We start from the raw sequence: 12,280 nt of genomic DNA, 5'->3' as shown, positions 1-12,280 counted from the left end.
CCCAGGCCTGGCAGCAAGGCCCAAGCTTGACAATGTCGAGAGGGTCTGGAAAACGATGTGCTTCCTTTCACGAATTTTCATATTTGGGTAAACCAAGTCACGTCAAGCAAGCACCTGGGTGGCAGGACCCCGGTATGCGGGGATCTCAGGTCAGCATTAGACACAGTTGCCTTCGGTGCTAACAGACCCTGCTGCAGTTGGACTGGCAACACACCCACCGAAGGAGGAACATGGCTGGAGTCAGTCAGTCCCCGCCCTCCCTTTCCTCTTTACTGGTGGGAGCGAGAGTGACCCAGTTCTACCGGTGAGTCACACAGGAAGCCTGTGAGGGCTTCCAGGGAAAAGTTCTCCTCCCTGATCAGAGGGCTGCTGCTGTTCAGTCACCCAGTCGGGTCCGACTCTTTGCGTGCCGTGGACCACAGCACGCCAGGCCTCCCCGCCCATCACCATCTCCTGGAGCTTGCTCAAATTCATGTCCACTGAGTCAGTGATGCCATCCAATGATCTCATCCTCTGTTCTCTTCCTGCCCTCAATCTTCCCCAGCATCAGGGTCTTTTTCAGTGAGTCAGCTCCTCACATCAGGTGGCCAAAGTATTGGAGCTTCAGCTTCAGCATCAGTCCTTCCAATGAATATTCAGGGTTGATTTCCTTTAGGGTGGACTGGTTGGATCTCCTTGCAGTCCAAGGGACTCTCAAGAGTCTTCTCCAACACCACAGCTCAAAAGCATCAATTCTTCTGGCGCTCAGCTTTCTTTATAGTTCAACTGTCACATCCATACATGACTACTGGAAAAACCATAGCTTTGACTATATGGACCTTTGTTGGGAAAGTGACTTCTCTGCTTTTTAATAAACTGCCTAGGTTTGTCATCAAAGGGAGATTGCCCTGATTAACCAAACAGGGCAATCATGGGGGGCGGAGGGCCCCTTTGCCTACGCACATCCTTGCCCAACCTCGTCCCCAGGGTTGAGTCTCAACCTGTGAGGATAGGATGTTTGGAGTTACAGCAGCCATCTTGAGACCATGAGGAAAGGCATTGTTGAAATGCAAAAGATTGGGGGTGGGGCAGTTGGGGTGGAGAAGTGAAAAAAGAACCCAGTCTTTGATGACTTTGTTAACAAGCTCTGGTGGGTAAGAAGGCTACTTCCAGGCTTCCTGTAAAGATGATAAATACCCATGTAATTTAAGACAGTGTAAGTTGGTTCTTTTATTTTATTCATCCAAGAGCATCTTCAATGACTCATAGACTTTGCATTTTCATGAGCGGTGAATAAAAGATCAATCGAAGACTGTGCAATCCTCGTGCTTGAATAAACACAGCTCTTTAAAACTCGCAGGAAATCTTAGCTGTTCCTGTCATTTTTCAGCAGGTTAAGCAGACATGTCACAGCAAGGGCCCAGCTGTGTCTGCAGGCTGACAGGGCTCCTGGCACAGAATGAGCCTGTGGGTGGGTGGATGCCTGGGGGTCCTGGAACCAGGCCTGTATGCCCACGGACTCCTGCCACTGCCCCCACTAATGGCAACCCGCCCCAGGCAGCTGCTGGGGCTTAAGGGTGAGGCCCAGATGCTGGCCCGGCACTGCCCACCCCGGCTGCTAAGGACCAGGTCAGACCCATTCCCAGGTCTCCTCGGGAGGCTGGAGCCCAGAGAAGGACCCTGGGGGAGGGTCACCTGGGGCAGCCCTCCCGCCCCCCACCCCCCGCCACCAACCAAACCCCCTGGGCCACAGCAGGTGATGGGCTGGGTGCTGGACATCTAATGCCTTTTATCCAGTTCCTAGGGTCAGTGCCCCCAGACAATCCTTTTAAATACAGCGAGCACTTCCCCTGGGTCTTTTAAAATCAGCTTTTAAAAAAAAGCAATCTAATGGCTTTGGCTTTCCATGAACATAGCACGTGCTTCTGCAGGAGAGCAGAGGAGATTGAGCCAGGCAGATGTTGCAGTGGCCAGGGCGGTGCTGAAGAGCAGAAGAAATGGGCCGGGCAGGGCCCCAGCCAGGGTGTCGGGTCACGGCCTCCCCGGGAAACGTCCCTGGGCATCGGGGCAGCCCTGTGGGCCTAGGGTTGAGTGAAGGGCACAGGGTCATGGCTGAGGGCAGGGCTGCGGTCCTCAAGTTTTCTTTTCAAATGACCAGACTCAACACCAGAGCCCCCACAGAGTCTGTGACTTGATGCGCCTACAGGTGGGGCTCCTGGGGGGTGGGGGCTCTCTCCGCTGCCCTCCTTCCCCACCCCCTTCGTCCTCCTGTCCAGGAGGCCCCTCCACGGAACCCGAGAGGGAAGACCTCCATTCAGGGGTCTTAGCAAGAGACAAGGATGGAGGATCCAGGGCCAGGGCAGTGTCTGCGTGCCCCTGGGGAGACTGAGTGGCCGGCAGGGCCCCTCCTCCATGCGGACCCCCGACAGGGAGATCTGAGCTCCTGAGACACCCTGTTCACAGCCCTGGGGGGCACCATCTGGGCGTCTGGCCATGTGCCATCTCAAGGTCTGGCGGGAGCCTGGGCCCAGAGGGGTGGGGGCAAGGCCAGGCCCAACACGCGCTCCAGCCAGAAGGCCTGGCCAGCCTCAGGGCACCTGTCCACTCAGCTCCAGCCAGCCGGCCAGGCTCCTGTCTGTCCCATGCCCACTCTCCGCGTGCCCGTCAATCCACCCCCCAGTCGTGCCCCCACCCGCTCACCCTCACAATGCACCCGCCCTCCGCCCCTCGTCCGCCCCCCCTTCCCGGCCCACCCCGTCCGCCCCCGCCTGCACACACAGCCCCTTCCCGGGTGCACCAGCTGAGCTCAGAGGCGCCTGCTACCTGGGGCCAGGTAAACTCAAGGCGCTACCCAGGCGATGGGAGAGGCCGAGGTCCGTCGGCCTGGAGAGCCCACTCTGGTCCCCGCCGGGCGAACTGGCCGGAGGCAGGGGCCCGCTGGCGACCCGGCACTGACCCGGGGTTGGGTGGGGTGGGGGGTGGAAGGCAATTGGCCATTGGGGTTTTCTCTCCTTCCAAGGCTCACGTGGGGGCTGCTCTTTCTGTTTCTCCCGTTCATCCGCATTTATCCTCCCCTCCCTCTCTCCCCCTGCTTTCTCCTGCTCTCATTTGAAGATCTTCGGGTCTGGGGTCTCCAGCAGCTGACTGGATTTGCCCCCTTGGGCAAGAAGGGTTCCCCTGTTGCCTCAGTTTCCCCTCCTGGGAAAGGACGGGCGTGGACCAGGAGATCCGTAATTCTGAAGCTCCGGGGCGGCCGGGTGAGGTGGCAGCTCTGAACACAGGGTCCATCTTTGTTCACCGATGACCGTGGCCTCCCTGACCCCCGGCCCTCACCTCCTGCCCCCTCTTCACTGGGACACAGACCCTGCTGGGGGCCGCACCCCGTCCCTCTGCGCTGGGGTGGGGGGCAGAGCTGAGACTCATGGGAAGGGCACCCCCACCCCGACTCACACCAGTGGCTCCCCCAGGGGACAGCTGTGAGTCACAGCCACCCTTGAATCCTCATTTTCAGTGGAGATAAGGCCACAGCCACCCCATCCCCCAAGACTGGGGGGCTTTAGGCGGAAACACACAAGAGAACTGAGCTCACAGGAAGCGCTCAGCAGAGGTGAGGGCCAGGGGAGAAAAGCCGGCTTCCGGCGCCTCACAGGACCAGCGGGCTCCTTGGGGCCCTGCTGCATCCCCAGGGGCCCCCTTCCCAGCTCTCGGCTTCGACCACTAACCACCAGCTTTCTCCACTGAGCTGGTAGATTTATCTTCTGACCAGACCGCAGCCTCCAAGCCAGGTCTCATGCCTTCCTACTCAGCACTTTCAAAGGCCGGGCCTGGCGCACAGTAGGACCTCCTGGGACCACGGTGGGCTGAAGGGACTCAGGCAGTTAACCGGCCCCGTGGTGCTGACAAAAGCCACGGTGCTCCGCGATCTTACACGTGGCGTGTTTGCTTCCCTACTTGGACCAGGAAGCCCAGGCCGTCACTGCCTGGGGCCCCAAGATCCATCTGTGAACATCCGTGCATCTCTGGGCGGCGTTCAAACCCACCGGACGGCAGGCTGTGACAACACCGCGTGCTGCCCAGAGGTAAGGTGGGAGTTGCAGGGTCACTGAGAGAATTCTTTAAAACTACAGGGCTTCCCAGGGGGCACTAGTGATAAAGAACATGCCCGCCAGGTCAGAAGACATAAGAGATGGAAATCCTATTCCTGGATTGGGAAGATCCCCTAGAGTAGGCCATGGCAACCCAGTCCATCATTCTAGCCTGGAGAATCCCACGGACAGAGGAGCTTGGTGGGCTACTGTCCATAGGGTTGCAAAGAATCAGACACAACTGAGCAACTTAGCATGCACGTATAAATTCTTTGAGTCTGGACACAGTGCCAGATTGCTTTGATTTGTCCATCCCTTCCCCCAAATGCTGCTTTTCATGTGTTTTCAGGAAAGTGAAAGTGGCTTAGTCGTGTCCGACTCTTTGCGACCCCATGGACTATATAGTCCATGGAATCCTCCAGGTCAGAGTACTGGAGTGGGTAGCCTTCCCTTCTCCAGGGGATCTTCCCAACCCAGGGATCGAACCCAGGTCTCCCGCATGGCGGGCGGATTCTTTACCAGCTGAGCCACAAGGGAAGCCCAGGAATACTGGAGTGGGTAGCCTATCCCTTCTCCAGTGGATTGTCCTGACCCAGGCATCGAACCGGGGTTTCCTGCATTGCAGGCAGATTCTTTGTCAACTGAGCTATCAGGGAAGCCATGTTTTTAGGAAACTAAATGTAAATTCACGAAATCCCTTCGTGCACGCCAGAATATACACTCATTTAGTGCAGGGAGGATGGGCAGGCTGGAAGGATGCTCCCAGAAAGGATCAAGCAGAGGGATTTCTTGTCATTTACTTTACTCTCTTATCTTTCTGATATTTGAATATCAAACTATCTCTTTGAATCTAGTGCATATACATGTCACTTTATATAACCAGATAAAAGGTCATTTTCATTTGGAGCAAGCAGTAACGTTCTCAGTCCCCCTCCAGTGAGGACGGGCATGCCTGAGGTTCACAGTCCACCTTCGGCCCCGTGCACCCCCAGACGCTGAGTTCACGCCACCAGCAATGGCCATTTACTACGTTTCTCTGGGACCCAGGTGGCCACTTTGCTCTGGCCAGTGGATCCGAATCCTCGGACACGGCTGCAGCCATCGAGGATGCTGCCCAGGACCTAGACCTCATCCTCTCACCCACCGCCCCCTTGGGCAGGAACTCTCGTCACCCCCATAAGGGAGGCAGTCAGGCCATGCTGAAAAGATCACGTCGGTATATGAAGGTTGGGGATGCGTTTCTCCAACAGCCCAGATCTAAGGAGTTCCCGGGGACACTGTGGGGCCCAGCAAGGCAGCTGGGAGGCGGGCCCCGCCCCACGGCAGGGCTGTGCCGGGCCCCGCGGTGGAGACGGCCGGGATGCTCACCTTTGCAGATGAAGCACTGGATGTGGAAGTACTTGTTCTGCACCCGCAGCACCTCGCCCCTGCACACGTTCCCGCAGGTGTTACACAGGATGGCCGTGCTGGGCGGCTTCTCCGGGGGGCTGGGAGCAGCCTGCGGCTCTGACACTGCGGGGAAAAAGGAGCAGCATTAGAAAGCGGGATGGGCCAGGCACAGGTGAGCAACCCCGAAACCCTTCAAGCGCTCGGGGCCCCACATAACCCCCCAGCACGACCCAGAGGGCAACGGGGGACCAGCGGAGGTCAGGAGATGGGAGACTCTGACGGCGGTCCTGTCCCCCACCTCCCAAAGGGAAGCCGATGCCCCCTGGCCCTCCGGGGCCTCAGAAGCAAGGCACCCCCCAACACACACACACTGCTGAGCTCGTGAGTCCTTCTGCAGACGGGGACCCAGGTCCTCTCCTGTGCCATACAACCATCGCATCCTCCTGTGAGCTCGCTTCGAATCCGCTCTGTGGCCTGGGGCCGGCGACCTGAGTACTGTCACTGTTCCCCCTTACAGCCAGCCACGACCGAGGGTGGTCATGGAGACCCCCAGAGGGACGGGTCAGGGTGGATGGCCGAAGGGCCTACCTGTGGGGCTCCAGGGGTTCTCGGCAGGGCCGCCGCTCACCCACACCCTCCAGAAGCACCTACAGGGGCCAGTGTGAGGTCACTCGGGCCCACGCAGCGTCTGTGCCCAGGGAGCTCCAGCCCAGCAGTGGCCACGGCCAGGTGGTCAGGGGACGACCAGGGGCCAGGGACCAGCTCCTCTCAGGCCTGATGGGGCTGGGGGCCTGGGGCACCCGGGAGGCTACTGAAAGGGCGGGGGGCGGATCCCACATGCCTGGCTAGGGGCAGGCTCGCCCTTCTCAGGCTGGTCCTGGGTGGGAGGTGGACCCGGGCTGCAGGGGCCAGTGTGGGCCGCGCTCTCTGCCCAGCAGGCTTCTGTACCAGCCTGCAGCACTGCCTCCCCCCTGAGATTCACGTGACTCCCTGAGAGGAGCTGGTCCCCTTTCCTCCGCGGGGAAGCTCGTCCGCTCCTCTGCCTGCCTCTGGGTCTCTGCCAGGCGCAGGGATGGAAGCAGACCCCCTGCTCAGCCAGCTCCAAGCACACAGCCTAGCGAGGACCCACATCTTCCAGTCCCACCTTCCATCTCGCTCTGGGGTCCCCTGACCCGAGGCTGAGGCAAGGATGCGGTCCTAGCGGTGTACCCAGGGGACGCCAGGTGGCAGAAAGCAGTGGGGAGGAAGGAGAGCGTGCTGTCGAGCTGATCTCCCCCTGGGAGACCCTCCAGGGCATCCCTCAGGAGGAGGGCAGGGGGCTGGGGCACCGACCCCCCATCCCCCGGGTCAGGGCTGCCCCAGAGCAGGGCTCTTGGCCCCCTTTTCTGGGCTGAATGAGTTCTGAGGTTTTAGCAGAGGTCCGGAGCTCAGAAGCCAGGGGGCTGTAGGCACACAGACACACGTACACAGAGACATACAGACACACACACATGGACAGACAGACACAGACACACAAATACACACTCACACACACATGGACAGACACATACATAGAGAGACACAGAGGCACACAAATATACATTCACACACACATGGACAGACAAGACAAATACACACACAGACACACATACATACACACAGAGACACAAATATACCCTCACACACATGGACAGACAGACACAGACACACACATAGAGAGACACAGAGGCACACAAATATACATTCACACACACAGACAGACAGACACAGACACACACATAGAGAGACACAGAGGCACACAAATATACATTCACACACACATGGACAGACACACACACACACAAACACACAAGCATATGTTCACACACACATGGACAGACAAGACAAATACACACACAGACACACATACATACACACAGAGACACAAATATACCCTCACACACATGGACAGACAGACACATACGTACACAATCACACACAGACACACATAGAGACACTGAAGTATACATTCACACACGCAAGGACAGACACACACACACAAATATATAAATGTAATGTACATATATACACACAGATACACGCATACACATTTAGACGCTGTTTTAACACCATCACTGATGGAGTACTAGGCACAGAAGTTTTGCTCACTCTTGTAAAGATGGAGGAGGCTGATGTCACACAGAGGACGTTTCCCCATCCAGCCTCCAGCCTGCCCCCCAAGCCTCCAGACCCCCTTTCCCCACAGCCCCCGGATCCGCAGTGCAGGGCCCCCTCCTCTGGGTCCCGCCTACGGGGAGGGTTTGACCGCAGGCAGCTCCACGCAGGGCGCGGGCCACGCAGGGGGCACCAGGCCTTCCAGGAGGAGGCTCTGAAGACCCCGGGCAGGGGCAGCCGTCTGGGGCCAAAAGCCATCCTGGGGCTTCCCCGAGGGCTCAGCAGTAAAGGGTCCACCTGCCCACGCAGTGGACACAGGTCCGACCCCTGACCCCGGAATATCCCACGTGCTGCGGAGCAACGAAGCCCGGGCGTCAGCACGGCGGAGTCTGTGCTCGAGAACCCGGGAGACGCAACGGCTGAGCCGGGCACCCAGGGCCCGGGAGACGCAACAGCTGAGCCGGGCACCCTAGGGCCCGGGAGACTCAACGGCTGAGCCGGGCACCCAGGGCCCGGGAGACGCAACAGCTGAGCCGGGCACCCTAGGGCCCGGGAGACTCAACGGCTGAGCCGGGCACCCAGGGCCCGGGAGACACAAAGCCTGAGCCGGGCACCCTAGGGCCCGGGAGATGCAACGGCTGAGCCGGGCACCCTAGGGCCCGGGAGACGCAACGGCTGAGCCGGGCACCCTAGGGCCTGGGAGACGCAACAGCTGAGCCGGGCACCCTAGGGCCCGGGAGACGCAATGCCTGAGCCGTGCACCCTAGGGTCTGGGAGACGCAATGCCTGAGCCGGGCACCCTAGGGCCCGGGAGACGCAGTGCCTGAGCTGGGCACCCTAGGGCCTGGGAGACTCAAGGGCTGGGCTGGGCACCCAGGGCCCGAGAGACGCAACGCCTGAGCTGGGCACCCCAGGGCCTGGGAGACACAACGGCTGAGCCGGGCACCCTAGGGCCTGGGAGACTCAACGGCTGAGCCGGGCACCCAGGGCCCGGGAGACACAACGCCTGAGCTGGGCACCCTAGAGCCCACGCTCTGTGGCAAGAGAAGCCCCCACAATGAGAGACCCACACACAGCAGCTGGAGAAGAGTCCCTGCTCTCCACAACTAGAGAGAAGAAATCGCGTGCAGCAAGGAAGACCCAGCACTGCCAGAAGTAAATCAACAGGAAAAATTACAGACATATACATTTTAAAAGATATATATGCATACCAGGACTTCCCTGGTGGCTCAGATGGTAAAGTGTCTGCCTACAGTGCGGGAGACCGAGGTTCAATCCTTGAATCGGGACGATCTCCTGGAGAAGGAAACGGCACCCCACTCCAGTACTCTTGCCTGAAAAAAACCCATGGATGGAGGAGCCTGGCAGGCTACAGTCCATGGGGTCGCAAAGAGTCAGACACGACTGAGTGACTTCACTTTCACTTTCATATTTTAAAAGCGACCCTGTCTGGAGAAGCAGGTGCAGGAAAGCAGACAACTGGCACAAAAAAATAGCCTGGCATCACCCCCAGTACCCCAGGCCCAGCGTTAAGGACCGCCTCGAGGTCTCAGACGGGTGGGGACCAAACAGCTCACTGGGCGGTGCGGAGCCGAGTGAGGGCTGAGGAGCCCCTACGGCCGTCCTGGACGCCATGGGGACACTTCCACTCTGCTCTGAGCATCAGCGGCAGGCTTGCCCCTCGCTCTTTTCTCCTATGCGATCATCACAGAAACCCCCTCATCCAGTACTTAATAAAACTGATGGGGGGTGGTGCGCAGACAGCAAGGATGTCCCGGGCTGGAGTTAAAGATTCCCCACGGGGCCTGAGGACTGAAACCTCAGGCAGAGCCGACTCACGGCTGTACACTGCCCTGGGGCTGCCTGGGACTCACGTGGGGCTGAGAGGCTCCTGAGTCACCCCGTCCGCATCTGAGGCTAAATCAAGATTTGGGGGAGGGTTGGGGGGAACGCATGTTATCTTCTCACCCACTAAGCGTACAAAGGACAGCATGCCTTGTGTCTCCACAAGTGGACAGGCAAAGTCTTACACTAGCACCTTCGTGGGATGGATCAGTGTCAGAGCCCTGGGCGAGGGGCGGGCAGACCTGCGTGCAGCCCAGCCTCACCTCCAGCAGGCAGTGACCTGGAACTCCCAGCCATCCGGCTGTCTGTACGTCTGCCCTCTGCTCACAGCACCTGCCCCAGGGGTGGCTAGGACCTCAGGCAGAAAGGCTTGCGTAACAAGCAGCCCAGAGTCCCGCAAACCATAAGAGATCAATACACAACAGCTCAGTTCAGTTGAGCCGCTCAGTCATGTCTGACTCTTTGAGACCCCATGGACTGCAGCACGCCAGGCTTCCCGTCCATCACCAACTCCCAGAGTTTGCTCAAACTCACGTCCATCGAGTTGGTGATGCCATCCAACCATCTCACCCTCTGTCGTCCCCTTCTCCCGCCTTCGCAACAGCCGCTGTCATTCGCAAGAACTCACAGCCTGGCACGGCCAGTTTCCTGGTTAACAGAAATATACTTGATCTGGGGTGAAAGCTGCTTTAAGAGGGTCGTTTTGTGGGAGCACCAGCTCTGCTGCCTGGAGCATCCTTCTGCGGCTCTGGGTGGCTGGGTGAGAGCCGGGTGCTGCCCCCTGGTGGTGGCAAGTAGACACTGTCCAGAGGGGGCCTGTCGGTGTGGGTACCACCTGCTTAGGTGTCCCATCCAGCTTGCATCTGCCCGCTTGTCCCTGAGGTCCCAGCCTGAGGGTCCTGTGGATTTGAGGTCTGGGCCTTCTTACCCTTCAAGATGGACTCAGTCCTCGGACCTCATGCAGCTGCACCAGTCGGGTGCTTTGCAAAGGGGACCAGTGCTCACAGAAGCCTGCAGAGCAAGGGCCGTGGTCACTGATCCTGCCACCCAGTGAGTGGACTGAGGCTGGGGGAGGTGGCCCAGCGGGTACGTGGATGCAACAAGAGGGAATCAGGACCCTCTGAGTGGCAGGACAGGGCAGGAGTGGGCCCTTAGACCGGGATGGGGTGGTTCAGGCCAGATCTCGTCACATAAAGAACTCTTGGGATGAGCTGTGAAGCCATGAAAAGACCTGGAGGGGCCTCAGGTACATGTTACTGAGTGATGGAAGCCAGTCTGAAAAGGTTACACACTGCACGACTCTGACCCTATGACATCATCAAGAAAGGCAAAATCACGCAGACAGTAAAAGATCACCGGGTGTCAGGGGCTGGGGGCAGGGAGGATGAACCGGTGGGGCTCAGGGGATTTCAAGCGAAACAGTTCTGCGTGATCTCATGATGGTAAACACACCTCACTACGCTGTGCTGGGCTCAGTCGCCCACTCGTGTCTGACTCTTTGTGACCCCGTGAACTGTAGCCCACCAGGCTCCTCTGTCCAGGGGTATTCTCCAGGCCAGAATACTGGAGTGAGTAGCCATGCCCTTCTCCAGGGGATCTCCCCAACACAGGGATCGAACCCAGGTCTCCCACATTGCAGGCAGATTCTTTACTGTCTGAGCTACTAGGGAAGCCCAAGAATACAGGAGTGGGTAGCCAATCCCTTCTCCAGGGGATCTTCCTAACCCAGGGATGGAACCGGGGTCAGATTCTTTACCAGACGAACTACCATGGAAGCCCATATATTATTATACGTTCATCCAAACGCAGAGAACACACAACACCAAGAGCAATCGCTGATGCATGCTGGTGTGGACTTTATATCATAACGACATACCAGAACTAGCTCATCCATCATGACAAATGTAGCGCACACAAAGGTCACAGCAAATGTAACATGCAAAATGTTAACAGGAGAAACTGGGGCTTTGGGGGAGAGTCTATGTGGGAACTCCCTGCTTACTGTCCAACTTCCTATAAACTGAAAACTGCTCCAAGAAAAAAAGCCACGTTTAAAAAAACGTGAGAAAGAAAAAGAGAGAGAGCAGGAACCACCACACTCCAGACCTAACCCCAAACCCAGCAGGTTCATTTCACTACAATTTCCAGGTTGGCTCTAACATTTGGTTTAACAAGTCCCTCACTGCGATAATAACATGAAACATAAAGTCAAGTGGTAAGGATCAATCCCACGGGGCTGTGACCACTTAATTCCCCCCGTGATAATGAAATCCCAGCACGGGGAAGCCTTGCTGGGAATAAGAGAACAATTACCAGTAACATCAACACGGAACTCGCGTTCAAAGTGGAGGCATGTGGCTTCCTGGGTCTGACCTGGCAGTCGCTGTGACCCTTCTCCTGTGATCCCTCCGGGTACAATCCTGATCCACCAGCCAGGTCCAGGGCCTGGAGGAGCCAGGAGAGCAGCTAGCAAGGCCGGGCTTGGGCCCACCGTCCGGGGGGAGGGGGGCAGCTGTGTGACCTTGACGGCTGGTCGAGCTCTGAGAAGTCTCAGATCTGTAATGTGGAGCCTGGTCTCAGGAGGCACCGTTTGGAATCAGGTGAAGTGGAGAGAGCTTGGATGTGATGACTGGCGGGTGTCGCCGACAAACAGCTGCTGGCTTAGTTCTCCTGGGTCCCAGGGGGAAACCAGTCACTCAGGGTGGGGAGGGCAGAGGCTTCGAGAAGGGGGAAGGGGACCTGGAGCTCCTGGGGGCCACACCTTTGCTCACCCCAAAGCCTCATCAACAGCCTGTTCTGGCTTTGTCTTCCACCCAAATGGGATCCACCCAGACCCAGCCCTGAACCTT

General features: G+C 58.1%; 1 protein-coding gene across 1 annotated transcript in view; it reads right to left on the bottom strand.

Moving 5' to 3' along the window:
- The window catches only part of ABLIM2 (actin binding LIM protein family member 2), a 131,236-nt gene that overhangs the window by 106,572 nt on the left and 12,384 nt on the right, over positions 1–12,280 (bottom strand). The window contains 1 exon segment of the mRNA XM_043906090.1: positions 5,433–5,576. Coding sequence (XP_043762025.1) covers positions 5,433–5,576 — 144 coding nt within the window.

Source organism: Cervus elaphus, chromosome 6 (assembly GCF_910594005.1).
Source record: "Cervus elaphus chromosome 6, mCerEla1.1, whole genome shotgun sequence".
In the NCBI taxonomy this organism is placed as follows: Eukaryota; Metazoa; Chordata; class Mammalia; order Artiodactyla; family Cervidae; genus Cervus; species Cervus elaphus.
The sequence above is the reverse complement of the archived record's forward strand: the minus strand, read 5'-3'. Positions and strand labels throughout refer to the sequence as shown.